At 44.8% G+C, this 26557-nt stretch overlaps 2 protein-coding genes across 12 annotated transcripts; one reads left to right on the top strand and one right to left on the bottom strand.

The window, feature by feature from the left end:
* Nucleotides 1-1560: 1560 nt before the first annotated feature.
* LOC105604801 (zinc finger protein 501-like) lies at nt 1561-11837 on the top strand. 8 transcript variants are annotated; one of them, XM_060405693.1, is made up of 5 exons: nt 1561-1701; nt 3240-3324; nt 3904-3959; nt 5186-5312; nt 6904-11837. In XM_060405693.1, exons 2-5 carry the CDS (start codon nt 3291-3293, stop codon nt 8046-8048), a joined length of 1362 nt encoding a protein of 453 aa, XP_060261676.1. In that variant the 5' UTR covers nt 1561-1701; nt 3240-3290; the 3' UTR covers nt 8049-11837. The 8 variants fall into 8 exon arrangements, with proteins under 8 accessions (XP_060261676.1, XP_060261673.1, XP_060261674.1 ...); XM_060405690.1 differs by having other exon boundaries at nt 3871-3959; XM_060405691.1 differs by having other exon boundaries at nt 1561-1715.
* On the bottom strand, nt 9737-22804 carry ZNF394 (zinc finger protein 394). 4 transcript variants are annotated; one of them, XR_009598311.1, is made up of 5 exons: nt 22169-22804; nt 17171-17297; nt 13505-16794; nt 11501-12853; nt 9737-10805 (listed from the first exon to the last, which is right to left on the bottom strand). XR_009598311.1 is itself a non-coding variant. In XM_004021046.6 (3 exons), exons 1-3 carry the CDS (start codon nt 22577-22579, stop codon nt 15482-15484), a joined length of 1851 nt encoding a protein of 616 aa, XP_004021095.2. In that variant the 5' UTR covers nt 22580-22804; the 3' UTR covers nt 9737-15481. The 4 variants fall into 4 exon arrangements, 1 of the variants encoding a protein (XP_004021095.2); XR_009598310.1 differs by having other exon boundaries at nt 9737-12853; XR_009598312.1 differs by lacking the exon at nt 17171-17297 and having other exon boundaries at nt 9737-12853.
* Nucleotides 22805-26557: the final 3753 nt, after the last annotated feature.

Below are 26557 nucleotides of genomic sequence, written 5' to 3'. Positions count from 1 at the left end.
GGGTCTTTTCAAATGACTCGGTTCTTCCCATCAGGTGGTCAAAGTATTGGAGTTTCAGCTTCAGCATCAGTCCTTCCAACGAATATTTAGGTCTGATTTCTTTTTAGAATTGATTGGTTGGATCTTCTTGCAGGCCAAGGGACTCTCAAGAGTGTTCTCCAACACCACAGTTCAAAAGCATCAATTCTTTGGCGCTCAGCTTTCTTTATAGTCCAACTCTCACATCCACACATGACTATTGGGAAAACCATAGCTTTGACTAGATGGATCTCTGTTGGCAAAGTAATGTCTCTGCTTTTTAGTATGCTGTCTAGGTTGGTCATAGTTTTTCTTCCAAGGAAAAGGGCGGGCCAAAAAAGTACAGAGAACTGCTTTGGGTATGTTCACAGACTTGTACAGCCTTCACCATAGTCAACTTTGGAACAATTTTTTATATATATATCACCAAAAACAACCCTTTACCCATTAGCAGTCACCCTTCATTCCCTTGTGCCCCTGTCCCCTCTAGCCTTAGGCAATCACAAATCTACTTTCTGTTTCCATAGATTTACCTATTCTGAATACTTGCTATAAATGAAATGAAACAACGTTACCTTCTGTGTCTGGTTTCTCTCACGTACATGTTTTCATTTAATTAAGTTTACATTTTACTCCAGGGAAGAAGGAGTTATTGAAGAGTTCTGAGAAAAGTGACATAAATAGATTTAATTTTAAAATCTTCATCTTGGCTTCTTTGTATAGCACGGATTGAGGAAAGGCAAGATTAGAGGTGGAGAGTGTTTAGCTGACTATGGTGATTTGGACTAGAATGCCAACTGAGATGCAGCGGGTTTCTCTGGATTTCTGTGAAGAATTAGAGCTAGAGCCTCCAGTGTTCCTGACACTGAGGATAGAAGTATCTTTTGCCTTGTTTGATCTTAAACTCCAGGGAGTGGCCCTCCCCATACTGACGTTCCTCAGTTCAGTTCAGTCGCTCAGTCGTGTCCGACTCTTTGCGATCCCATGAACCGCAGCACGCCAGGCCTTCCTGTCCAACACCAACTCCCGGAGACTACCCAAACTCATGTCCATTGAGTCGGTGATGCCATCCAACCATCTCACTGACGTTCCTAGGTCCGCACAATTCTCCCTGTTTGCTTCTTTTTCACATCTTTTTCTTGCCAACTCCTTTCATTTATCAGGAGAACGGCTTCTCACCCTTTCCAGTGCTTTTTAAATCAGCCAGAATGCTTTCAACCAAATCAGCGTTAGCATTCGGTTTCCAGAATTGAGACTATCATAAGAAGGAAATAGTAGCAAAAAGACTTTGTGTCATAGCGCCCCATCGCCCACCCCCAGCGAATAATCAAACGCTAAAATCGCTCGGAGCTTCTCAGTTTATTCAGAAAAGAGATCCAGTGGAGAACGATCTCCACGTCGCGAGGCCGACTGGGAAGGCCCGCAGTTCTCTCCCCGCGCTCTGCAGCCGCCCCAGAACAGACACCGCTGTCCCCGAGCCCTCTGGGAAGTGGAGTCCTTCCGCCGGGACCCCCGACCCGGCGCGGTCGCCTCCGAGTGCGCAGATGCGACTCCAGACAGAGCCTCGGGCTCGAGCCTTTTGTCTCCCCGTAGCTCGGTGGGTCCAGAAGGCGACGGTGTCCGCCTCCCCCGCCCCTCCCAGAGCGCAGCCCGGAGGGGATCCAGCCCTGGAGCCGGAGCCAGGTCCGCAAGAGTCCGTAGGTGAGAGAAAGCCGGGTCAGAGGCGCGAGACTCCGCGACCCGTCCGTCAAGCGCGCCGCTCTGACGCCACCTGCCGCCGCGCGGCCCCGGCTCTCGGGTTCCGGCCTCAGCCTGGCCTCCTGCCGGCCCCGCCCACCGGGCGCTCCGCCGGGTGCTTCCGGCTGGGTCGCGAGCCGGCTACCTTGCTCTGAGCTAAGGGGCGCCCCGGAAGCGAGTCCGGGAGCCTGGAGGGGGCATGGCCGACGGGGCATTTGGAGAAGGGGAGAGTCGCGGTTGGAGGGCTCGGCTTCCGAGGTGCGGAGAGCTCGAGCGCCTCCCGCTGGTGTTGGCTTTAGGTCCTGTCACTCCACTGAAACACCACAGGTTCTGAACTTTGAGGACAGATAGAAAAGAATGGAGTCCATGTCTTACTCATCTCTCCTCTGTGCTTGCGCTATTAGAGTTTGGTGGTTTAGCCATTAAATCGTGTCCGTCTCTTGTGACCCCCATGGATCATGGACTGTAGCCTACCAGGCGGCTCTGTCCTTGGGATTTCCAGGCAAGAATACCAGAGAAGGTTGCCATTTCCTTCTCCCAGGGACTGAACCCGAGTATCGTGCATTGCAAACCAACTCTTTTAACAACTGAGCCACGGGAGTGGGGGTGAGGGGAGGGAGGATGTCTGGATTAGAGTTTTCGGGGCTGCCTATATTTGGGGTCCAGAGTAAGGGGTTTGACTCTGAATGTGCAAGGGAATCCCGGCCTGTTTTATTTTCAGGGTCTTAAAGAGCGAGTGAAGAATCAGATGTCTGAGGATCCCACCTATCAACTGCCTTGTGTTTTATGAGTAGGAAGGATTGAGTAACTGTGGGAGCCCTACTTTTAGTTACTGCGACGTTAATCACAGGCCAGCTTATAGCCACTTCTGTGCTTCAGGGTCTTAGGAGAATTTGTGCATCATACAGAACCGGTGTGTGACTAAGGCTCACAGTCACTGCCCTGGCTCTCTCCTGTTTTTGCCTTGGTGTGGAATGTAGTGACTGGCCTGGGGACTCCAGAGAAGGGTCTTCCAACTGTGAAGTTTAATCTAGGCTAAATTATGAAGGTTCTAAGTAAAACAGAGTTACTACTGAGGCCCTAGGACTTAAATGTGTAGGAATAAGCCGCCTAGGAGTAGCGGTAGAGGAAGATGCCCCAGGGAGCGTAATCAATTTCAGAGTTCAGTTCAGTTCAGTCCCTCAGTCGTGTCTAACTCTTTGCGACCCCATGAATCGCAGCACGCCAGGCCTCCCTGTCCATCACCAACTCCCGGAGTTCACTCAGACCCACGTCCATCGAGTCAGTGATGCCATCCAGCCCTCTCATCCTCTGTCGCCCCCTTCTCCTCCTGCCCCCAATCCCTCCCAGCATCAAAGTCAGCTGGGTGGGGCAAGGCTAACCCCAAAATCTCTCCCTGAAGCTTCAGGGTAGAGTTGAATGATTTATACAAAGAAGTGGATTATATATTGCTGAAAAGTCCATGTTTATCTCATCTGAAACAGTGACTTAGGAGGAAGTCCTAGCAATAACAAGAGGACAAGGAGAAGTTGATCATGGATTATGTGACCACTGAAGTTGAGGAAAATGGTAAGAATTACGAAAATCAACATGGAGTGGAAAGTGGGGACAAGTGGAGGAAGTACCCAAGAAGAATAAAAAGGTTAGGTGCCCCTGCATGATGGGAAAGGGAAACAGACACATGTCAGGAGAAGACCCCAAAGTAGAGAAACTCAGTAAGCCATCATGTCTGGAAATCACTAAGAAGGCTCCTTGTCAGACATTCCCCTCTCTCATCTTCCTCTTTCAGCGCTTCTGTGCTCATACACATTCCCTCTGATGCTGTGGAAGGGAGAATGTTCCACAGAGCTTGTTTTTGTGGTAAAGAACAGGTCACCCTTTTCCACTCCCGTAGGAGTGTACCAAAATATTGACATACTATGTGTGCATTTAGCTTTTTGGTCAAAGTGCTTTCATGTTATTATCTTCCTCTATCCTTATCTGATCCTTTTGAGTTAAGTAGAGTAGGTCTTGTGTATATAATTTCTCTGGCTTGTGCTAGCTTTTGTCCTTGTGAATTTGTAAGTGGGAAGATAGACTTTATCCCCTTCATGGCTTTACTTCTGCTCCTTCCAGCTATGACTATAGAAGATGTTTCTTTGTCCCAAGAACAGAGCACAGAAGAAATGGAACCTACTGGAGAGCTTCTTCCTGTTGAGTTCCAGGCAAGTTTGAGTTTCATTTCCCTCCTGTGAAATCTCAGTTTGGTGTTCAGAGTGTGTCCTCATTTCTTCCTTTCGTCTCACTTCGGAGGTTCATGGAAATCTCATCTGGAGAGCTGAACCAAAGTAATTTTTCCTTGAAGACTTGAAGCTCTAGGAGGAGCTCAGGCTGGAGTTTAAATTTGGGAGGAACCTGTGTGAATGGTATTTCAAACTATGAAGCTGTAATCACTAGCAAATAAATGTAGGTAGAAAAGAGAGGAGATCTTATTACTGTAGCTTCCAACACTTTGAGGTCTGGGAGATAAAGAGGAAACAGCAAAGGAGACTGAGAAGATGTGGCCAGTGAGGCAGGGAGGGGAGGCCAAAAGTGTGGCATTTTGGTAGATTTACAGACTCACAGATGTAAAATTAGTGGTTACCAGTGGCAGGGTTGGAGGGGGATACACAGTTGGGGAGTGGGAGGTACGAACTATTGGGTGTAAAACAGGCTCAAGAATGTATCATACAGGGTGGTCCAGTGGTTGAGAATCTGCCTTGTAATGCAGAGGATGTGAGTTCAATCCCTAGTCCAAGAATTAAGATCTTTTGTGCCTCAAATAAGACCCTCAACTAAGGCACGACACAGCCTAATAAATATTTGCAAAAAGAGAATGTATTGTACAACACGGGGAGTATAGCCAATATTTTCTAATGTTGGCTAGTAACCTCTAAAAATTGTATAAAAAATAAATTTAAAAAAAAGAATCTAACTTTGATGTCAGACTGCCTGGGTCCAAATCTCAGATCTGTCCTTACATCTGTAGATAATGTTAATAATGGTACTTACCTAATATAGTTATTATTACAAGAGGTTGTTAAAAGGACTTAATACATAGAAAAAAAAGATAAATGTTAGCTATTATTACTGTTTTCCCTAACACAGACTAATACTTAGAAAATTTAGAATATTCCATTAAAATGGTTAAAATAAAGTTTTAACGCTCAGATTAAAAAGAACTTCCTATTCTAGATTGTTCTCTTCCCTCAGTTCAGTTCAGTTCAGTTGCTCAGTCGTGTCCGACTGTTTGAGACCCCATGAATCGCAGCACGCCAGGCCTCCCTGTCCATCACCAACTCCCAGAGTTCACTCAGACTCACGTCCATCGAGTCCGTGATGCCATCCAGCCATCTCATCCTCGGTCGTCCCTTCTCCTCCTGCCCCTATAAGAATGTACTTATTCTTCCAGGAATTGACGACAGTCAAGGATGAGGAAATGGACTTCACCTGTGTGGAGGAGGAACAGATGAATTCTGCCCGAAGGTACATGGGCATGGATATGAAGGTGGAGAATTGTGGGAACCTGGTATTTTGGGGTAAGAAAGGTATTTTTCAATGCATACTGCTTACTGTGACATAAAACTTCCACTGTGACTAATGACATCTAAATGCCATAGTTTTGCTTATGATCCAGAGAGCTCTGATCCTGTAGGGGATCCCTGATCACTTTGAGCTCAGAATTGGGCTTCTTTTCTCTCCTGGCATGTAAAAGTTCACCATCTGTGGAACTGAAAAAAGACAGCTCCTTTACATATATATATAATTTTGTTTATTTATTGTTTCTATTTTTCTGGCTGTGCTGTGTCTTTGTTGCTGCTTGGGCTTTCTCTAGTTTCGGAGAGCAAGGTCTACCTTCCACTTGTGGTGCGTGGGCTTCTCATTGCAGTGGCTTCTCTCGCTGTGGAGCATGAGCTCTAGGGTGTGTGGGCTTCACTAGTTGAGGTCCATGAGCTTAGTTGCCCTGCAGCATGTGGAATCTTCCTGGAGCAGGGATCAAATCCATGTCCCCTGCATTCTTAACCACTAGACCAGCGTAGTGAAGTCTTGGATGATGTCTTTAAAGGAGACAGTGGGAGGGGACAGGGACCAAAGAGGGGAGCCTAAGACAGAACACTGAGAAGCATCAACATTTCAGAAGAAACAGCAGGAAAACTTCCAAAAAAGTAGGGATAAGGAGAAAAAACCTGGAGAGTTTAGTAATACAGAAGTCAAGAGAGAATGTATGTTAATTCTATCTCAATAAGATGGAGAGAAAAGCACCAGGAAAGTGTTGTTAGGAGGAGCACATGGTGTCAAGTGCTGTTGAGAGGCCCAGGTGATCTACAGATGAAAAGGATCCACTGGATTTAGGTGACATATAAATGGTTAGTGACTTTAGTGAGAGCAATTCCAACTGATGGTGGGGAGAGAAGCCAGACTGTGGTGAGTCAGGAGCAAGTGTGTGATGAGATGATATCCAAAATCTGAGAAATCTGACTTTGGCAATAAAGGAAGGAAGAAAGAAAAGTGAGAGAGAGGGAAAGAAGGAAGGGAGGAAGAAAAGAAGGGAAGGAAAGAATGAAGGGAGGGAGGGGGCAGTGGTTAGTGGAGACACAAAATCATAGGGAAAGCATATGCTAAACAAACAAACAAAAAATCTGCTTTTAAAAAAGGACTAAAGATAATGATTTAAAAAATCAAATATGGTTGTCACTAATATATGTCTTCATGTAAGCGATTTTTTTGTCCAATACTTTTTCTCTTTTTTTTTGTCCAATACTTTTTCAAAACTGCCCAATCTCGACCTGTGTTTCCATCCCCCCACCCCGCCCACTTCCTCAATTATTTTATTGACATTTATTTTCATCCTGCCTGCTTATCTTCTTCCCTGGCTAGTCTGTTCAGTTTTCCATTCTTTCAGGTGTAGCATCATCGTCTGACCTTGTATTGTGCTTCAGCTTCATCATTTTCCCATCTCTGTTATTCACTGAAACTTTGTCACCTGCCATTGCCATGAGGCTTTTTCTGAGAACATTCAAACATTTTTAAAGGCTATCAATTTGATTTTCTTTAACTTCTTGCCACTTCAGCAGTTTTCTTTCCCTCCGCACAGAGAACACAAATATCTGTACTCTTTATTTATTTCAGATTCTGAATCTACACCTGAAACTAAAGTGTCCCTTTCAATGCAGGAAGTTTCTGAAGGAGTCTCATCAGAAAGGGAGCTGATAATAGAAAGACTTATAAAGGATGATTCCTGGGACTCCAGATGGATAAAAACCTGGGAATGTGGAGGCATGTTAGAAAGGCAGCAAGGAAATCAGAAGAAAGATTTAAGGCAAGTCATAATTAAGCACAAGAGAAATCCTATGGAGGATTGTACTGAAATCAGGGAAAGTTCAAACCCAATTAAACATCAGAAGATTTACTCAGTGAAAAAGCCTTGGAAGTGCAGTGAGTGTGGCAAGTCCTTCAGCTACTACTCAGCTTTTATCCTACATCAGAGGATTCACACAGGAGAGAAACCCTATGTATGTACTGAATGTGGAAAGGCCTTCACCCGGAGCTCATCCCTTATCCAGCATCAGAGAATCCACACTGGAGAGAAACCTTACGAGTGTAATGCATGCGGGAAAGCTTTCAGTCACCGTTCAGCCCTTATTCAGCATCATATCATTCATACCGGAGAAAAGCCCTATGAGTGCAATGAATGTGGGAAGGCCTTCAACCAAAGCACGTACCTCATCCAGCACCATAGGATACACACTGGAGAGAAACCCTATACATGTAAGGAGTGTGGGAAAGCTTTCAATGACACCTCCTCCCTTATTAAACATCAGAGGGTCCATACTGGAGAAAAACCCTATGGGTGTAAAGAGTGTGGGAAGGCCTTTAGTGACAGGTCAGGCCTTACTCAACATCAAAGAACTCACACAGGGGAGAAACCCTATGAATGTAGTGAATGTGGGAAGGCTTTCAGTTACTGTTCAGCTCTTATTCAACATCAAGGAACCCACACTGGGGAGAGACCTTACAAATGTCATGAATGTGGGAAAGCCTTCAGTGACCGCTCAGCTCTCATAAGACATCAGAGAATTCATACTGGAGAGAAACCTTACAAGTGTAAAGAATGTGAGAAAGCCTTCAGCCAGAGCTCATCCCTGACGAAGCATCTAAGAACTCACACTGGAGAGAAACCATATAAATGCAATGATTGTGACAAAGCCTTTAGCCAGAGTTCTTCTCTTATTCAACACCAGAAAATTCATGCAGGAGAAAAACACTACAAATAAAAGAAATGTGAGAAAACTTTCAGTATGTGTTCAGCCTATCATCAACATGGAGAAATTCATGATGAATAGAAGGCAGTGAATTGATGAAATAATTATGCACTATCTCCTGATTGTACACACCTCCAAATATTGGTCTTCCCAAGTGGTGCTAGTGGTAAAGAAACTGCCTGCCAATGCAGGAGACATAAGAGATGGAGGTTTGATTCTTGAATTGGGAAGATCCCCTAGAGGAGGTCATGGCAATCCACTCCAGTATGGTTGCCTGGAGAATCCCTTGGACAGAAGAGCCTGGTGGGCTACAGTCCAAAGGGTCACTAAGAGTTGGACACGACTGAAGTGACTAGGATGGACCTAGAGGTTATCATACTAAATTAAGTAAGTCAGACAGGGAAAGACAAACATGATATGATTTATATGTGGAATCTAAAAAATGATTCAAGTAAACTTATTTACAAAACAAACAGACTCACAGACATAGAAAACAAACTTCTTACCAAAGGGAAAAGGTCCTGAAGGGGGGGATAAATTAGGAATTTGGAAATAACATATCCAAACTACTGTATATAAAACGGGTAAACAAAAAGGACCTACTGTGTGGCACAGAGAGCTATGCTCGATGTTTTATAATAACCTATAATGAATCTGAAAAAGTGATAACCAAATCAGTTTGTTGTCCACGAGAAACTAACACAATATTATAAATCAACTATACTCCAATAAAAATAATTTCAAAAATTCTCGTGTTCATCAGTGTGCAACCAAGAGGAGAAGTAGCACTGATTGAGATTCTTTCTGCACAAGGATCAACCTAATGGGATAAGAGGGTTATAGGCAGCTGAAAGGATATTAACAATCTACATTAGCTGACAAGAGCTCTTTGTGTCCTTGTTTCTGCTTTATTTTTCTCCTGCTAATAACATCACCTTTTAAAATGAATTAATTAGACTGCATTGGGTTTTAGTTGCTGCACAGTGTCTTCACTGAGACGTGGGATCTTTCATCACGGTGCACAGACTCGAGTTGTGTCACATGGGCTTAGTTGCCCCAAGGCAGGTAGGATCTTAGTTCTTTGACCAGGGATCCAACCCCTGCCTCCTGCAGTGGAAGTGGAGAGCCCTAACCATTGGACCACCGGGAAATTCTCTGTAGGCTTATTAATGATGGCCATTTTGACTTGTGTGAAGTAGTACCTCATTGTAGTTTTGGCTGAAATGTTGCTACGACTAGCAATATTGAGCATCTTTTCATGTGCCTGTTGGCCATTTGGATGTCTTCCTTGAAGAAATGTCTATTTAGATCATCTGCCCATTTTTTGGATTGGATTGTTTGGTATTTTGTTATTGAGTTGTATAAGCTGTTTGTATCTTTTGGAAAGTAGGTCCTTGTTGGTCGCATAATTTGCAAAAATTATATAGCAGTCTGTCTTTTCATTTTTCTTATAGTTTGCTGTGGTAAAGCTTCTAAGTTTGATTAGGTATCATTTGGGAGACTAAGCTAAAAAAACATTGGTCTGATTTATGTAAAAGATACTTTAAGTACAGAAAATTCAAAAGATGAAAAAGAATATACAGTGAAAACACTAATCATAAGAAAGCTGGAGTGGATATATTAGCATCAGATAAAATAGAATTAAAGAACAGGGATATTATCTTAGATATAGAAGGATTTTATGATGATAAAAGGATCAATTCACCAAGGTGAGTAATTGTTTAATGTGTAATTGGGTTACAATTATGAATGCAATTTTAGTGTTATACACAAAATTTAGAATCCTGGGTTATTAATATATTATGTACTTAATATCACAGCCTCCAAAATCACAAAGTAAAAACTGACAGAAATAAATAAAAAAAAAGAAAAGTGAGCAATTATATAATTGGAAATGTTAACACTCCATTTTCAGAAGTTGATGGAACAACTAGACAAAATGTTAAAGACATAGAATATATGAACCACACTGTCTACAATCTTGAACTGATCATGTTGATGTATGGCAAAACCAATACAATATTGTAAAGTAATTAGCCTCCAATTAAAATAAATTTATATTTAAAAAAATCTTGAATTGATTGATATATATAGAATACTTTATAGAATATACAAAACTTCAGCATCAGTTCAGTTCAGTCACTCAGTCGTGTCTGACTCTTTGCGACCCCATGAATTGCAGCACACCAGGCCTCCCTGTCCATCACCAACTCCCAGAGTTCACTCAGACTTACGTCCATCGAGTTAGTGATGCCATCCAGCCATCTCATCCTCCGTCATCCCCTTCTCCTCCTGCCCCCAATCCCTCCCAGCATCAGAGTCTTTTCCAATGAGTCAACTCTTCGCATGAGGTGGCCAAAGTACTGGAGTTTCAGCTTTAGCATCATTCCTTCCAAAGAAATCCCAGGGCTGATCTCCTTCAGAATGGACTGGTTGGATCTCCTTGCAGTCCAAGGGACTCTCAAGAGTCTTCTCCAACACCACACTTCAAAAGCATCAATTCTTCGGCGCTCAGCCTTCTTCACAGTCCAACTCTCACATCCATACATGACCACAGGAAAAACCATAGCCTTGACTAGACAGACCTTAGTCAGCAAAGTAATGTCTCTGCTTTTGAATATGCTATCTAGGTTGGTCATAACTTTTCTTCCAAGGAGTAAGCATCTTTTAATTTCATGGCTGCAGTCACCACCTGCAGTGATTTTGGAGCCCCCCAAAATAAAGTCTGACACTGTTTCCACTGTTTCCCCACTTCAGCATGCATACTACCTAAAAAAAAAAAAAAAGTATTTGGCTGCATTGGGTCTTAGTTGCGGCTTGCAGGATCTTTCAGCGTGGCACCCGTCAGAGCTTAGTTGCTTGAAGGCATGTGGGATGTAGTACCCTGACCAGATTCCACTGATCTGCTAGAGTGGCTCACAGAACTCAGAAATAATAGTTTAGAGACTTCCCTGGTGGTCCAGTGGCTAAGACGCCCACAGCTCCCAGTTCAGTGGGCCTGAGTTCAATCCCTGGTCAGGGAACTAGATCCCGTCTGCTGCAACTAAGATCCGATTCGGCCAAATAAATAAATATTGAGAAAAACAGTTTACTTATCTCTGGTTCATTGTAAAAGGATAGAACTCAGGATCAGCCAGATGGAAGAGATGCTCAGGATGCCGGGGGCAGGGCAGTAGAGCTTCCAACCCTCTCCGGGCACGCCCCCAGCACCTCCACCAGTTCAGCAACCAGTGTCTACATTTTTATGGGGGTTCCTTGCGTAGATGTGATGGGCCGAGTCATTGACCTCTGGGGACTGACTCAACCCTAGCCTGTCCCCTCCCCTCGGGTGCTAGGGGTGAAGGTTCTAACTTGCTCACGTGACTTGGCCCCTGCCAACTTAGGTGTATCCTTAGGAGTTTTCCTCATTAACATACAACTCAGATGTTGAGCGATTTGTTATGATAACAAGACGCTTCTCTCACCTGTGTGGCTGTGTAGCTCCTTCAGAAACTGAAGAGGACTTCCCTGATGGCTGGTGGCACAGTGGATAAGAATCCTCCTGCCAATGCATGGGCCACAGATTCGATCCCTGGTCCAGGAAGATCCCACATGCTGTGGAGCAACTGAGCCCGTGCACCACAACTACAGAGCCGCGCACCTAGAGCCTGTGCTCCGCAACTAGAGAAGCCACTGCAATGAGAAGTCTGCACACCACAACGAAGAGTAACCCTTGCTCGCCTCAGTTAGAGACAGCCCACGTGCAGCAATGAGGAGCCACCACAGCCAAAAATAAATTGAGACTTCTCAGCCTCCACAGTAGCATGAGACAATTCTTTATAATAAATTTCTTCATATGGATTTATTTGCTTGTAAACTATCTCTCCCACTAGAGGATAACGCTATGAGTAGAGACCTTTTGTCTGTTTAGTTTGCTTCTGTATTCCCAGCATTGGGACTGTGTCTAGCAGATCAGTTCAGTTCAGTTCAGTCACTCAGTTGTGTCTGACTCTTTGCGACCCCATGAATTGCAGCACACCAGGCCTCCCTGTCCATCACCAACTCCCGGAGTTCACCTAGACTCATGTCCATCGAGTTAGTGATGCCATCCAGCCATCTCATCCTCGGTCGTCCCCTTCTCCTCCTGCCCCCAATCCCTCCCAACATCAGAGTCTTTTCCAATGAGTCAACTCTTTGCATGAGGTGGCCAAAGTACTGGAGTTTCAGCTTTAGCATCATTCCTTCCAAAGAAATCCCAGGGCTGATCTCCTTCAGAATGGACTGGTTGGATCTCCTTGCAGTCCAAGGGACTCTCAAGAGTCTTCTCCAACACCACACTTCAAAAGCATCAATTCTTCGGTGCTTAGCCTTCTTCACTGTCCAACTCTCACATCCATACATGACCACAGGAAAAACCATAGCCTTGACTAGACAGACCTTAGTCAGCAAAGTAATGTCTCTGCTTTTGAATATGCTATCTAGGTTGGTCATAACTTTTCTTCTAAGGAGTAAGCGTCTTTTAAATTCATGGCTGCAGTCACCATCTGCAGTGATTTTGGAGCCCCAAAAAATAAAGTCTGACACTGTTTCCACTGTTTTCCCATCTATTTCCCATGAAGTGATGGGACCACATGCCATGATCTTCGTTTTCTGAATGTTGAGCTTTAAGCCAACTTTTTCACTCTCCTCTTTCACTTTCATCAAGAGGCTTTTTAGTTCCTCTTCACTTTCTGCCATAAGGGTGGTGTCATCTGCATATCTGAGGTTATTGATATTTCTCCCGGCAATCTTGATTCCAGCTTGTGTTTCTTCCAGTCCAGAGTTTCTCATGATGTACTCTGCATATAAGTTAAATAAGCAGGGTGACAGTAGGCATTAAATAAATATTTGTGAACTATTAAAAACAAACAACAAAAAAAAAGAGAAAAGCCCAATTAAAAGATGCTCCTCTGCACTTATCCCCTAAGAAATTCTAAGAACTTTAGGGAAAAAAAAAAAAGAACTTTAGGAACTCTGTGCCAGAAACAGGTAGGAAGACCAAATATACATTTCTTATTTAAATCACAATATCACAATGGGGAAAAGGGAAAAGACTCATTTGCTTAAGATCCTGGAAGAGACAAGAGAGAATGACCTCAGGGCCCCAGGGGAGAGGAGAGGAGGGGTGAGGACCACACAGGGAAGGTCTTTGGACGTTTCTCCACAGCCTCTCCTGTTGGGCTGCCTCCAACAACTTTGTGGATCCCAGTGAGCCCTCCCTTCCTCCCTCTTCAGACCTGGCGGATAGTGGTACCCTGGACAGCCAGCCCAGAAGCTCCTGCCTGCCTAGTGAGTCCCAGTAGCCTGTCCATCCCTGTGGGATCAGCCCACACGCTGCCCCGTTCTCAGTGCCCTCCTGGGAGGGCGCCGTCTCTTTCGTATGAGAACTGGGCAGAAGAACCGCGTGATGAGGAAGGCAGGAGCGCACAGAGCAGGGTCAGCGAACTCACCTGGACCCGGGAGCGGTTTCATGGGGTCACAGCCACACCCGTCCACTCTCTTGTTGTCTGTGCTGCCAGAGTAGAGTTGAGTGACCACAGCAGAGACCAAATGGCCAGAGAAGCCTCACATACTGACCATGTGTCCTTCCAGAGAGAATACGTGTGACTCTAGCGTGGAAGAAAGAACATGCGTGACCTGAGGGTTAGAGACGAGTTGAGCCCTGAGTCTGCTAGTTAACTGGATGAGCCTTGGCTGTAGGACAATAATAATACTGTGGCCCACAAAGCTGTAGTAGGAGCTGCAGCTATAATGAGTCTCCGTGTTTCCAGGGGTTGCTGTCCTTTGAGGACAAGGCTCTGTACTTCACCAGGCAAGAGTGGGACATGCTGGACTGGGCTCAGAAGGCCCTCTACAGGGACGTGATGCTGGACAACTACAGTCATCTTCTTGGGTAATGAGTCAGCTTGAAGGTGAGGGGAATGGGTTTAGGGAGGGCTCATGAGTATACATGGTATTTATTACAAGTGTGTTATTTCCTTAAAAATGATATGAAGCAAATATGTCCTACTCAAGAATTGACTCATCTGTGTGGTGTATTTGTGAACATTCTTTAAAATTGTTCTAGTCTACGCTTGCCTGTATGTTGGCAATACTTCACAATAAAATTGTCCATGGTTTTTGGTGGAATATCACAATTCAAAAGTATATAAGTAGGGACTTCCCTGGTGGTCCAGCAGTTAAGTCTTCACCTTCCAATGCAGGGGGTGCAGGTTCGATCCCTGGTCAGGGCACTGAGATACCACATTTCTAAATAAGTAAATAAATCCCATGGAAAACATCAGTACAAAAAAAAAAAAGGACTCACCTTCATTAAAAAAATATTTTGAACTTATAAAACAGACTCACAGACATGAAACAAACTTATGGTTACTGGCAGAGAGGGATAGTTAGGGAGTTTGGGAAGGTCATGTATATGTTAGGGGAAGCATACTGATTGAAACCACCCACCCTGGCCAGGTACCATAGTAACCATTTGCATGAGTTGTTTTATGACAGGAGATCCTGATAAGGAATACAGAACTAATAAGCCAGCACCAACTGGAAGAGTTTGGGAAAGGTCAAAAGGAGACACCACGTGTCCGCCCGCTTCTCAGAATCCCTCTCACTAGCATCCATCTTGGCTGAGCGATGCATGCGCCACCAGGAAAGACGCTGAATTAGAATGATTGGCTAAAGACCACCCAAAAACTAATCCCATCACCATAAAACCCGAGACTGCGAGAGCCACACGGCAGAGCAGTTCTCTTGGGTTCCCTTACCCTACTGCTTTCCACCCTGGTGCCCTTTCCCAATAAAATCTCTTGCTTTGTCAGCACGTGTCTCCTTGGACAGTTCATTTCCAAGTATTAGATAAGAGCCCAGTTTCGGGCCCTGGAAGGGGTCCCCCTTCTTGCAACATACATGCTGCTATATTTTAAATGAATAACCAACAAGGACCTATGGTAGCACATGGAGCTGTCTCTGTTCAATGGTATGTGGCGGCCTGGACGGGAGTTCGGGGGAGAATGGGTACATGTATACACATGGCCGAGTCCCTTCACTATTCCTCTGAAACTATCACAACATCGTTAATCAGCTATACCCCAATACAAAAGAAAAAGTTCAAAAGAAAAAAAAATGGTTTGGTCCAAAAGTGGAGGTCCCTGAAGAGTGACAAGGGCAGACCTCTGATGGGTCACCTTTGCTCTTGCTGAATATATGTTTTGGGGATAGGGGGGTGCTCCCGACTCAGACCCTCCTCCTTTAGGGCAACAGGCTCTCAAAGGGCATCCCGAGCCTAGTTGAACTCAGTCTATCTTGGGTGTGATGGCAAGAGGCAATACAATCCATGATTACTGAAATATTCAAAGAATATAGTTTCTGGAAAGAGAGAAAGAGAAGGAGGGAAAGAGAGAAGGGTATAAAACGACTCATGCAGAAGCAGGTCAAAATGATGGGACTTTATTTCTATGGACTCTTTGGTGTCGGACAAGGTGTGATCTCTGTCTGAAGCTGCCCCCACAGTCGAGACATCTGTAAGGTTTCTCTCCAGTGTGAGTTCTCCGGTGTTTAACGAGGGTCGCGCTCTGACTGAAGTGCTTCCCGCACACAGGACACCCGTAGGGCTTCTCCCCGGTGTGGATCCGCTGGTGTTTGGAGAGGTCGGAGCAGCGTTTGAAGCTCTTGTTGCACTCCTCACACGTGTAGGGTCGCTCCCCCTTGTGTGTCCTCTGGTGTCTAAAACGACTGGAGGTGCGGCAGGTCTCCCCGCACTCCGTACACGTGTAGTGCTTCTCCCCCAGGTGGGTTCTCTGATGCCGGCTGAGGTGTGAGCTCTGTCGGAAGCTGTCCCCACACTTGGGACACGTGTAGGGCTTCTCTCCCGTGTGTGTCCGCTGGTGTTTAACGAGGGTCGCCCTCTGACTGAAGCACCTCCCGCACACAGGACACCCGTAGGGCTTCTCCCCGGTGTGGATCCGCTGGTGTTTGGAGAGGTCGGAGCAGCGTTTGAAGCTCTTGTCACACTCCTCACACGTGTAGGGTCGCTCCCCCTTGTGTGTCCTCTGGTGTCTAAAACGACTGGAGGTGCGGCAGGTCTCCCCGCACTCCGTACACGTGTAGTGCTTCTCCCCCAGGTGGGTTCTCTGATGCCGGCTGAGATTTGAGCTCTGTCGGAAGCTGTCCCCACACTTGGGACACGTGTAGGGCCTCTCTCCAGTGTGGATTCGATGGTGTTTAAGGAGGTCGGAACGCTGTTTGAAGCTCTTCTCACAGGTGTCACATGTGTAAGGTCTTTCTTCATGGAACCACTTCTGAGTCTCAAATAGGCCCAAATGATGGCGATTGTCCTCACTGTTGAGAGATTCATGAGGTTTCACCATGTCTAACCCGTGTTGGCAGTTGTTCCCATATTGATCCCCAGTGATGGGTCTCCCTGCTGTTGGGACATACGGACCAGGAACAAAGTCTGAACCCTCGGCACTGGTCCTGAATTCTTTGTTTTTGACGTCTCCTTCTTTGCTGGGATCATTCCTGAGATCTGAGATGTGGGTGACTCCCTGATCTTCAGGAGAATTTTCACGTTTCAGCGATGAGGGGTCTCCCAAGGGCTTCTCTCTCCTGTCCTGCTGGGCATCACCACACTCAGATGATAGGGGAGCCCTCTCCTGAAATCCTCGTAACTGCCCTTGAGACTCTACTTCTTCTAGAATTTCTTGCTTTGGAACCAACTCTTTGTTCTCAATTCTGGTTTCTGAACCTGAAATATGAAAATACGAGTTGCTGACATTTCATACCCTGGCAGGAGTGATTAAGAAAGTGCTAGCAGAGAAACAACGCCCCCAAAGCCCTTTTCATGTTCTCTATGAAACCACTCCTGAAGTTAAATTATTTTAATTAACCCGTCAAATGTGCTTACCTGTACAAATCCTGTTTCTTTCCTTTTTACTTGTGCCTACACCCACCAACCCATCTCTCTTCCCCTAACCCCACTTCATAAGGACACAGGGAGAAACAGACAACAACGATTGGCATAATACTCTGTGTAATAGTGAAGAACTAGAAGCCTTAAGCAAGCTTAAGCAGCCTTCCACCAGTCACACCCAGCTGGAGACAGGCAGAGGCCCAGCACTTACTTGGTGAGATTGCGTTCCCATGATCCTTCGGTGTACTCTCCCTGAAGAAGTGCTTCTGTGCTGGGCCCAGACGCTCCCACTCCTCCCAGGTTAGAGACACGGCCACATCCTGGACTGTCACCAACCCCTGTAACAACGTGAGACCTCCCCTCAGTACCTGCCGTCCCAGGGAGAGAGTCATTTCCTAGGCAGGAAGTCTAGGGGTCCCCAAGGAGAGAGGGGTCTGGAATTCTCAATGAGGAAGAAAGGACACACTTTTTTTCCCTCCACATTCCTTAAGATTATAGAACAATACTGTATCCTGCCTGAGGACAGTCTCTGGATTAAACTTTGTGGCTAATTCTGTTATCTTAAAATGTAAATTAGAGGAGCAGGTCTGGTCTTTACAAGGATTATATAACAATAATGTATCCTGCCTGAGGACAGTCTCTGGATTAAACCTTCTGACTAATTCTGTTACCTTAAAATGTAAATTATGGGAGTAGGTCTGGTGAGGTCTTTACAACCTCCAGACATTCTTTGGATTCATTGGAGAGTATATTAACTCCATTGCTAACACTAGCAAGGGGGTACTCTTTCTACCCGATTCTGACGTCTATGTCAGAAGCTTTCTCTATCTCCTTTATACTTTAATAAAACTTTATTACACAAAAGCTCTGGGTGATCAAGCCTGTCTCTGGCCCCGGGTTGAATGGATTGAATTCTCCTCCAGAGGCCAAGAATCCTGGCATCTTTGCATGATTCAGCAACAACCTTTCATCTTGGGGGCTCGTCCAGGGTTCTTCAGGACAAGATGGGAGCTAACAATTCCAGCCTCATCCTTTGAACTGTATCCTGAAAAACTGGGATAGTTTTGATCCCCAGGGCTTAAAAAGAAGACACACGTGGTCTTCCTATGTGATACTGCATGGCCAGGGTATCCATTGGAGGTTCTCTTAAGTGTAATACTGTTTTACAATTAGACCGGTTCTGTAGAAAACAAGGGAAATGGGTAGAAGTAGCCTATGTGTTGCCCTTTTTCTCTCTGCGAATAAGCCAGACTTATGTCCTAAGGGTATAGATTTGGGTATGACTCCTTTAGCTCCCTCCAGTCCTCCTACTTTGCTAGATGAGATGGAGGACAGGAGACAAAGAGAGAAAGAAAGCAGGTTTCTCCAATCTATCCCTGGGGTCATGTGTGCAGAGCAGCCAGAGAGACTAACAGCCACACAAGCTGTTGCCTCTTCATGAAGCACCCACCGGAAGAAAGAAATCAAATGGTAAGTGGAGACTAGTTCAAGATTTACAAATAATAAATGAGGCCGTAGTTCCTTTACACCCCGTGGGGCCTAATCCTTATACTCTATTGTCTGAAATTCCTGAAGGAGCCAAATATTTCTCAGTAATTGATTTGAAAGATGCCTTCTATTCAGTGCCTTTGACGGAGGAAAAGGAAAGTCAATTTCTATTTGCCTTTGAAGACTCTAAGCAGCCAGCTTCTCAGTTACCCTGGACAGTTTTGCCCCAGGGCTTTCGTGACAATCCTCACTTATTTGGACACAGTTTGTCATGGGATTTACAAAACTTTTAATAGCTCCGAAGCAGTGGTGTTACAATATGTAGATGATATTCTGCTGTGCTGGGACAGAGAAAGCTTGTTCACGAGCCTCAGAAGATTTCTTAAACTTTCTGGCAGGCTGCAGTTACAAGGCATCAAGAGAAAAGGCTCAGCTTTGTCAACAATCTGTTAGATATCTGGGCCTAATCATATCATAAGGGACTAGGGCCATAGGCCCCGAGAGAATTAAACCTATACTAAATCATCCCCTAGGCTTCCCCGGTGGCTCAGAGGTTAAAGCTCTGCCTGCAATGCGGGAGACCTGGGTTTGATCCCTGGGTCGGGAAATTCCCCTGGAGAAGGAAATGGCAACCCACTCCACTATTCTTGCCTGGAGAATCCCAAGGACGGAGGAGCCTGGTAGGCTACAGTTCACGGGGTCGCAAAGAATCGGACATGACTGAGTGACTTCACTTTCAAAACAATACTCTTGAGAGTCCCTTAGACTGCAAGGAGATCCAAGCAGTCCATTCTGAAGGAGACTCGCCCTGGGATTTCTTTGGAGGGGATGATGCTGAAGCTGAAACTCCAGTACTTTGGACACGTCATGCGAAGAGTTGACTCATTGGAAAAGACTGATGCTGGGAGGGATTGGGGGCAGGAGGAGAAGGGGACGACAGAGGATGAGATGGCTGGATGGCGTCACTGCCTCGATGGACGTGAGTCTGAGTGAACTCCGGGAGTTGGTGATGGGAAGGGAGGCCTGGCGTGCTGCGATTCATGAGGTCGCAAAGAGTCGGACACGACTGAGTGACTGAACTGAACTGAACTGAAATCATCCCCTACCTATGACTTTTCGACAATTGAGAGGATTTTGGGGGATCACAGGCTACTGTCACGTTTGGATTCCGGGTTATGGGGAACTTGCCGGCCTTTATATATAAACTTATAGCTGAAACTTAGCAGGCCTGAACCGACAAACTGGTTTGGTCTCCAGATACTCAAAAGGCTTTTACGGTTCTTCAGACTGCTCTCCTGCAAGCTCCCACTCCGAGCTTGCCCACAGGGTCAGAATTTAATTTTTTTGTCACTGAAAGAAAAGGGTATGGCCTTGGGAGTTTTGACATAATCTCCAGAGACTCACCAGTAACCTATTGCTTATCTAAGCAGAAAATTGGATATAATTTCAGATTGGTGGCCCCACTGCCTAAGAGTAATTGGGGCAGCGGCTTTATTAGCACCTGAAGCTTTAAAAATAATTAATGGACGAAATCTTACTGTACTGACTTCTCATGATGTGAATGGAATCTTAAATTCTAAGGTTAATATTTGGATGACAGACAGTAGGCTTCTTAAATATCAGACATTGTTATAGACCCTGAAGTCTTGGAATTAACTAGTTATATAATTCAGCTCTCAGCTTTTCAACAGGCATTAACAAAACTCCGGGAGATGACTCCTGACCCAGCCTCTGAGTCAAGCAAGGCTCTATTTGAGCCAGGAACCAAGATCCTCATAAAAACACTGGGATTTGGGGGGCCAATCCCTCGAGCCCCTTTGGGAAGGCTGGGCCTGATAATCTATGTGAGCCTACTTCTGCTGATTCCAAAAATCCTGAGTCTGCCATTTGATCCTCAAGACAATGCCTTCCTGTCCTGGGCTCACTCCTATGCAGCATTTCACAATCAGTCTAACTGCTGGGTCTGTGGAGCACTCCCCTCTTCATCAGTGGAAGGCTTCCCAGGGTGGACATCTCCACTTCAAGGAAAAGACTTTCTCCAAGTCTGCAAATACCTTCAACAATCGCATGTGATGCCTCTTCTTAAACTGATGACATCTAACAACCTTAAGATGGACTGATGGAGATAATGTGACTTTTCATTTTGATTTTAACTTGGTTTAATGACTATTTTGCCTTACGTCTGTAACTGTATAATGGGGTTTTCTAACTGTCTAAAAGCTTTTAAGTTACAAATGGTTGTCCAAGCTCCTATGAGTGCCTCAGCCTCCTCCAACTATTTACTTGGGGCTCCTGGGTCAGAGACCCTCAATATGAGGGTTAGGAGAATATGTTGCCTCAACAATTTAGGGACCACGCCCCTAAACAGCAGGAAGTAGCTATGGAATGAAAACGATGCCCCTTTCCCTTGGCAACATAATTCTCCTAAAAGGGGGGAATGAGAGAGTCATTTCCTAGGCAGGTTGATAAGAAGTCTAGGGGTCCTCAAGGGGGGGGTCCTGGAATTCTCAAGGAGGAAGAAAGGACACACATTTTTCCCTCCACATTCCTTAAGATTAAATAACAATAATGTATCCTGCCTGAGGACAGTCTCTGGATTAAACCTTCAGGCTAATCCTGTTATTTTAAAATGTAAATTATGGGAGTAGGTCTGGTCTTTACAAGGACTATACAATAATAATGTATCCTGCCTGAGGACAGTCTCTTTCTGACTACTTCTGTTATCTTCAGTTCAGTTCACATGAATAACAGCACGCCAGGCCTTTCTGTCCATCACCAACTCCCAGAGTTCACTCGTCCATTGAGTCAGTGATGCCATCCAGCCATCTCATCCTCTGTCGTCCCCTTCTCCTCCTGCCCCCAATCCCTCCCAGCATCAGAGTCTTTTCCAATGAGTCAACTCTTCGCATGAGGTGGCCAAAGTACTGGAGTTATCTGTTACCTTAAAATGTAAATTATGGGAGTAGATCTGGTGAGGTCTTTACAACCTCCAGACATTCTTTGGATTCATTGGAGAGTATATAACTCCATTGCTAACACTAGCAAGGGGGTACTCTTTCTACCCGCTTCTGATGTCTATGTCGGAAGGACAGCAACAGTCAGATAGAAGAGATGCATTGGGCAAGGTCTGGAGGGTTTCCTAAGTTTAGGAGCTTCTGTCCCCTTGGAGGTGGGATGGGGGCAGGGTTGTGTTACCCTCCCACTTAAGTAGATTGGCTTACCAACTGGGAAGCTCTCTGAACCTCATACTCTTGTGATTTTATGGAGGCTTCATCATGTAGGCAGGATCAATTATTAACTCCATTTCCAGCCTCTCTTCCTTCTCTGCAGTATCATTATCAATTGAGGGAGGAGGAAGGAAGTTATCTAAACCGTTAAAAAGTAAAAGGCTGCTCACATTCAAAGTGGTGGGGAATTGCTCTTCTTATACATCGTTTAAGGACACTTTCCAGCTTGACATCTTTCTTTCCCAAACAATCTAGTTAGACACGAAGGTGTCTTACACTGAATAAACAATACTTCTGTGCCGGTTTTGTGTGGAAAGGTCTACAACTCAAGGACCTCTTCCTGGACGGATTTGCTACAGCTTCCTACAAAGGAAAGAATGTTTCATGCACATCCTAAAGTTCACGAAAAATGTAATAAGGAAGTAAAGAACTTCTGAAACCCATAGTATCTCTCACACCTCCATCTCCACTCCCAAAACACTTTCACTCCTCACCTGGCGTGAGGTCCCAGCAGGCTGTCTCTGAAGAGACTGCACCACGGCGGCAGCCTCCTCCCCGCTCTGTGGGCAGTGCTTCCGCACCCAGGCTTGGAGCTCCTGGGGCAGGATGGTCAGGAACTGCTCCAGCACCAGCAGCTCCAGGATCTGCTCTTTCGAGTGCACCTCTGGCCTCAGCCATCGACAACAAAGTTCCCTGAGCCGGCTCAGCGCCTCTTCCGGTCCGGCCACCTCCTGATAACGGAACTGCCTAAAATGACATCGGAAAGTTTCGGGATCCAGACAGTCCCCGGGCCGGTCGGACTCCCCAATTCCGGGGGAGTCTTCCTCCACTTTCACTATCCAAAGTCCATCACCTAGGGCCGGAGGGGCGACGCAGCTTTGACTTGCGGTCCAGCTCCAACTCATCCTTCTCCCGCTCGTGCGCACTTTCCCGGAGTTCCACCTTCAGCTGAGGTGACAGCAAACCCAGCAAAAAGCCGCAGAACACATGAGATCTCCCCAAAGAAACGGCTGCTGACTGTCGGGTGCTAAGCGAGATCTCACCTCCCCAGGCCCCTCCCAGACTCCTCCTACCCAGAAACCGCTACCCTACCTAGAAGCTGTCAGATCCCGCGACAAAAAATTACGAACAGCCCGAGTCGGAAGTGCGTCACTGGCTCCCTGCGGTGCCCATCCCTCGGGGCATTTCCGGGGCCTCTCTAGGCTCCTCGGAAGAGTGACGTGCATGTCTGTGGTTTGTTATCATTCAGTTTAGTTCAGTTCAGTCGCTCAGTCGTGTCCGACTCTTTGCGACCCCATGAATCGCAGCACGCCAGGCCTCCCTGTCCATCACCAACTCCCGGAGTTCACTCAGACTCACGTCCATCAAGTCAGTGATGCCATCCAGCCATCTCATCCTCGGTCGTCCCCTTCTCCTGCCCCCAATCCCTCCCAACATCAGAGTCTTTTCCAATGAGTCAACTCTTCGCATGAGGTGGCCAAAGTACTGGAGTTTCAGCTTTAACATCATTCCTTCCAAAGAAATCCCAGGGCTGATCTCCTTCAGAATGGACTGATTGGATCTCCTTGCGGGCCAAGGGACTCTGAAGAGTCTTCTCCAACACCACAGTTCAAAAGCATCAATTCTTCGGCGCTCAGCCTTCTTCACAGTCCAACTCTCACATCCATACATGACCATAGGAAAAACCATAGCCTTGACTAGACGGACCCTAGTCGGCAAAGTAATGTCTCTGCTAACCTTTTCCAGAGGTACTCTTGGTGGCTCACACGGTAAAGAATCCGCCTGCAATGCTGGAGACCTGGGTTCAGTCCCTGGAGACGGGAATGGCTACCCAGTGCAGTATTCTGGCCTGGAGAATTCCATGGACAGAGGAGCCTGGCCGACTACAGTCCATGGGGTCTCAAAGAGGAGGACTTGAAGAGTCGTACACGACTGAACGACTTTCACTTTCACCTTGTAGTGTGGCGCTTACAGTCCTTAAGGTTGCAGAACTAACAGATATTCTTCCTTTAAAAATAAATGTCATTCCTTTTGAATTCTTGACAATCTTTCATCTTTAGATTAAGTATGAGAAGGAATCTTATTGTTTCAAAGAGGAAAAAAAAAGAAAAATATCAAACCTGTGTTTCACTTGCATCCTTTGTATGAAATACATAATAAAAATTTTGCAAAAAATCATTCAAAAGCAATCACATGCCTCAGCTTTGTAGCAACTTTCTTCTCAAAGTTGGCTCATTACCATGTTAAACATTTATGCTAAGCTGGAGAATATATTTGTCAAATTATATGTCTTATGTTTTAAAAGTATGTTTTATATGGTAGTAAAATAAATTTAAAATAATAATTGTATATGAAAAATTGTATAGGTGATAAAAATCTGTACCATTCAATTGTTTCTACGTTTAATAAACATCACTTTTATTTGAGAATAACCAAAAGAAAGAATGTCATTCTTAACAAATTATCTGTGAATAAAGTTGTATAAACTTGGTTTCAGGGAGAGTTAAAAGTTCCAGTGGTACAATAAAGTGGTCACTGATCCATCAGTTACACTTACGTAAGAAAGGTTTGTAGAGTGTCTTCTACATGCAAAGGCATCATGGTTGACACTATAGATGCAAAACTAGGAAGATATATTCCCTGTCCTCAAGTTGCTCACAGTCTCCTAATGGAGGCAGACACTTAAATTACAGGACAGTGTGGTAAATGCAATACTTTGAGGTGTATGCAGCATCTATTTGTATCAGCAGAGATGGAAATAACCAACCATGCCTGATGGGGAGCGTACAGTAAAAGGCTTCACAGAAGAGATTAAGTTTAAAAAGTCCATGTGGACTGAAGACATATTTTAATTTAAAAATGGGTTAAATATATAGGCAATAGTCAGACACAACTAAAGCAACTTAGCACATGCACACTGTAGTTTAACACTTACATTAAATGAACTGCATTATTTAAGAAATGAAGAATTATCTAAGCTATGTATGTCTGTGTTTGTGCTCAGCTGTGTCTGAGTCTTTGTGATCCCAAGGACTGTAGTCTGCCAGGCTCCTCTGTCTGTGGGATTTCCCAGGCAAGAATACTGGAGTGGGTTGCCATTTCCTTCTCCAGGGGATCTTCCCAACCCAGGGATCAAACTGGCGTCTGCTGCTTGGCAGGTGAGTTCTTTACCACTGAGCCACCAGGGAAGCCCTATGTAAGTTGCATTAAGGGTAAATTCATTTAAAAAGCATTTGTTTAAGTACAATTAGTGTCCTGATTTATGAACACAAATTCCCAAGCAGGGTCAAGATTTAATACAACATATTTATGGACTAAAGTTTAAATTATAAACTTTAAAAATTATTTCCAAAGTTTGTGCAAAAGCACAGGTAGTCAATTCCTACTTTAGGTTCTAGCAGTTGAAGTGGCTGTACTAGTCTATTGTGATCTGTTTTGATTGGACATTAATAGGACATGAAACAGGCAAAGGCAGATTTTTCAGGATTTTTTTTATGTTGAATGTGAAAGTGTTAGTTGCTCAGTCCATGTAAATATAATAAAATATCTTATATAATGCACATATACGCATATATACTACACTAGTGTGTGAGCTAAGTCAATTCAGTCCTGTCTGACTCTGTGACCCCATGGACTGTAGCCTGCCAGGCTCCTCTATCCATAGAATTCTCCAGGCAAGAATATTGGAGTGGGCTGCCAGTTTCTTCTCCATGGGATCTTTCCCACCCAGGGGTTGAACTCAGGTCTCCTGCATTGCAGGAAGATTCTTTACCATCTGAACCACCAGGGAAGCCCAATTTTTATGTTCAAAATCACTTTAAAAATTCACTACTCTCAAGGCTCATCTTTGTCATTTTACAAATCTGGAGCAACATGTGATCATTAATGAGATAACCTGTGGAATGTTCACACCTCATCTCCCTCGGCGGTTTGAAAGTCTCTGGAGGGCAGAAACTCTGCACAAGTCTACTTCTTCAGCTGTGTGGGAACACTATCACTATCTGGCAGGAAGTTAAAAGTTCTTTTCCCAGTATTGCAGGACAAGGCTTTGACTAGGATCAGCTTATCAAGGATGGTAAGGGAATTAGGACAGAATGCAAATTCACAAATAAAACTCTATGGCACAGGCAAATCTAGCTCCAGAAAATATCCATGTAACTAGTAACGGAATCCAGAAGAGAATATTACGTACTATGAAGACAGTACAAGCATTTTTCATCTTCTCCCAGAGAGAGGAGATGTATTAATAGGTCTTCTTTCCTGTTGATTACCAGTTTGGCTCCACTAGTTCCAGTGTCTGGGTTGTATGACTGGATTCTGATCATGATTTAGTGATTGACTTAGCTCTTTTCTCCCTTTCTCCTGTAATGTAACTTTTGTCTTCACTTGCAGAACATCAAGTGCTTTCATCTGCTCCCACTGATATCACTGAATGATATATTTTTGTGTTCCCAATGCCTTTTCTGGTGCTTTTTTCATAGAAGTTAACTGAAGAAATTCTCATCTTTTAAAAAAATAATTAAGTGCAAGTAAATAAAGTGAGAAAAGGAAAACAAAGTAGGGATAAGTAAGATGGGATAGGACGGGATTAGAACTTACCCACTGTACACTCCTGTATATTGACAAAAGATAGTTCATAGTTCTGCTTTGAGAAACCTCAGCAGCCAATTCAAGAAGAAAACAAGATCAGTTACATGAGCAAACTATTATAATGGCTTAAGAGAAATCGAGCTATTCTTAGTATCAAGAGGGTAGAGAAATTTATAGCCATAAGGGTCGCAAAGAGTCGGACACGACTGAAGCAACTTAGTACTCAAGCACGCCTCCACCCTATATAAGATGCTTTATTATTATTATTATTTTTATATAAGATGCTTTAAATA

This window comes from Ovis aries, chromosome 24 (assembly GCF_016772045.2).
Source record: "Ovis aries strain OAR_USU_Benz2616 breed Rambouillet chromosome 24, ARS-UI_Ramb_v3.0, whole genome shotgun sequence".
Classification (NCBI taxonomy): domain Eukaryota; kingdom Metazoa; phylum Chordata; class Mammalia; order Artiodactyla; family Bovidae; genus Ovis; species Ovis aries.
This window is presented reverse-complemented; position numbering and strand designations above follow the sequence as displayed.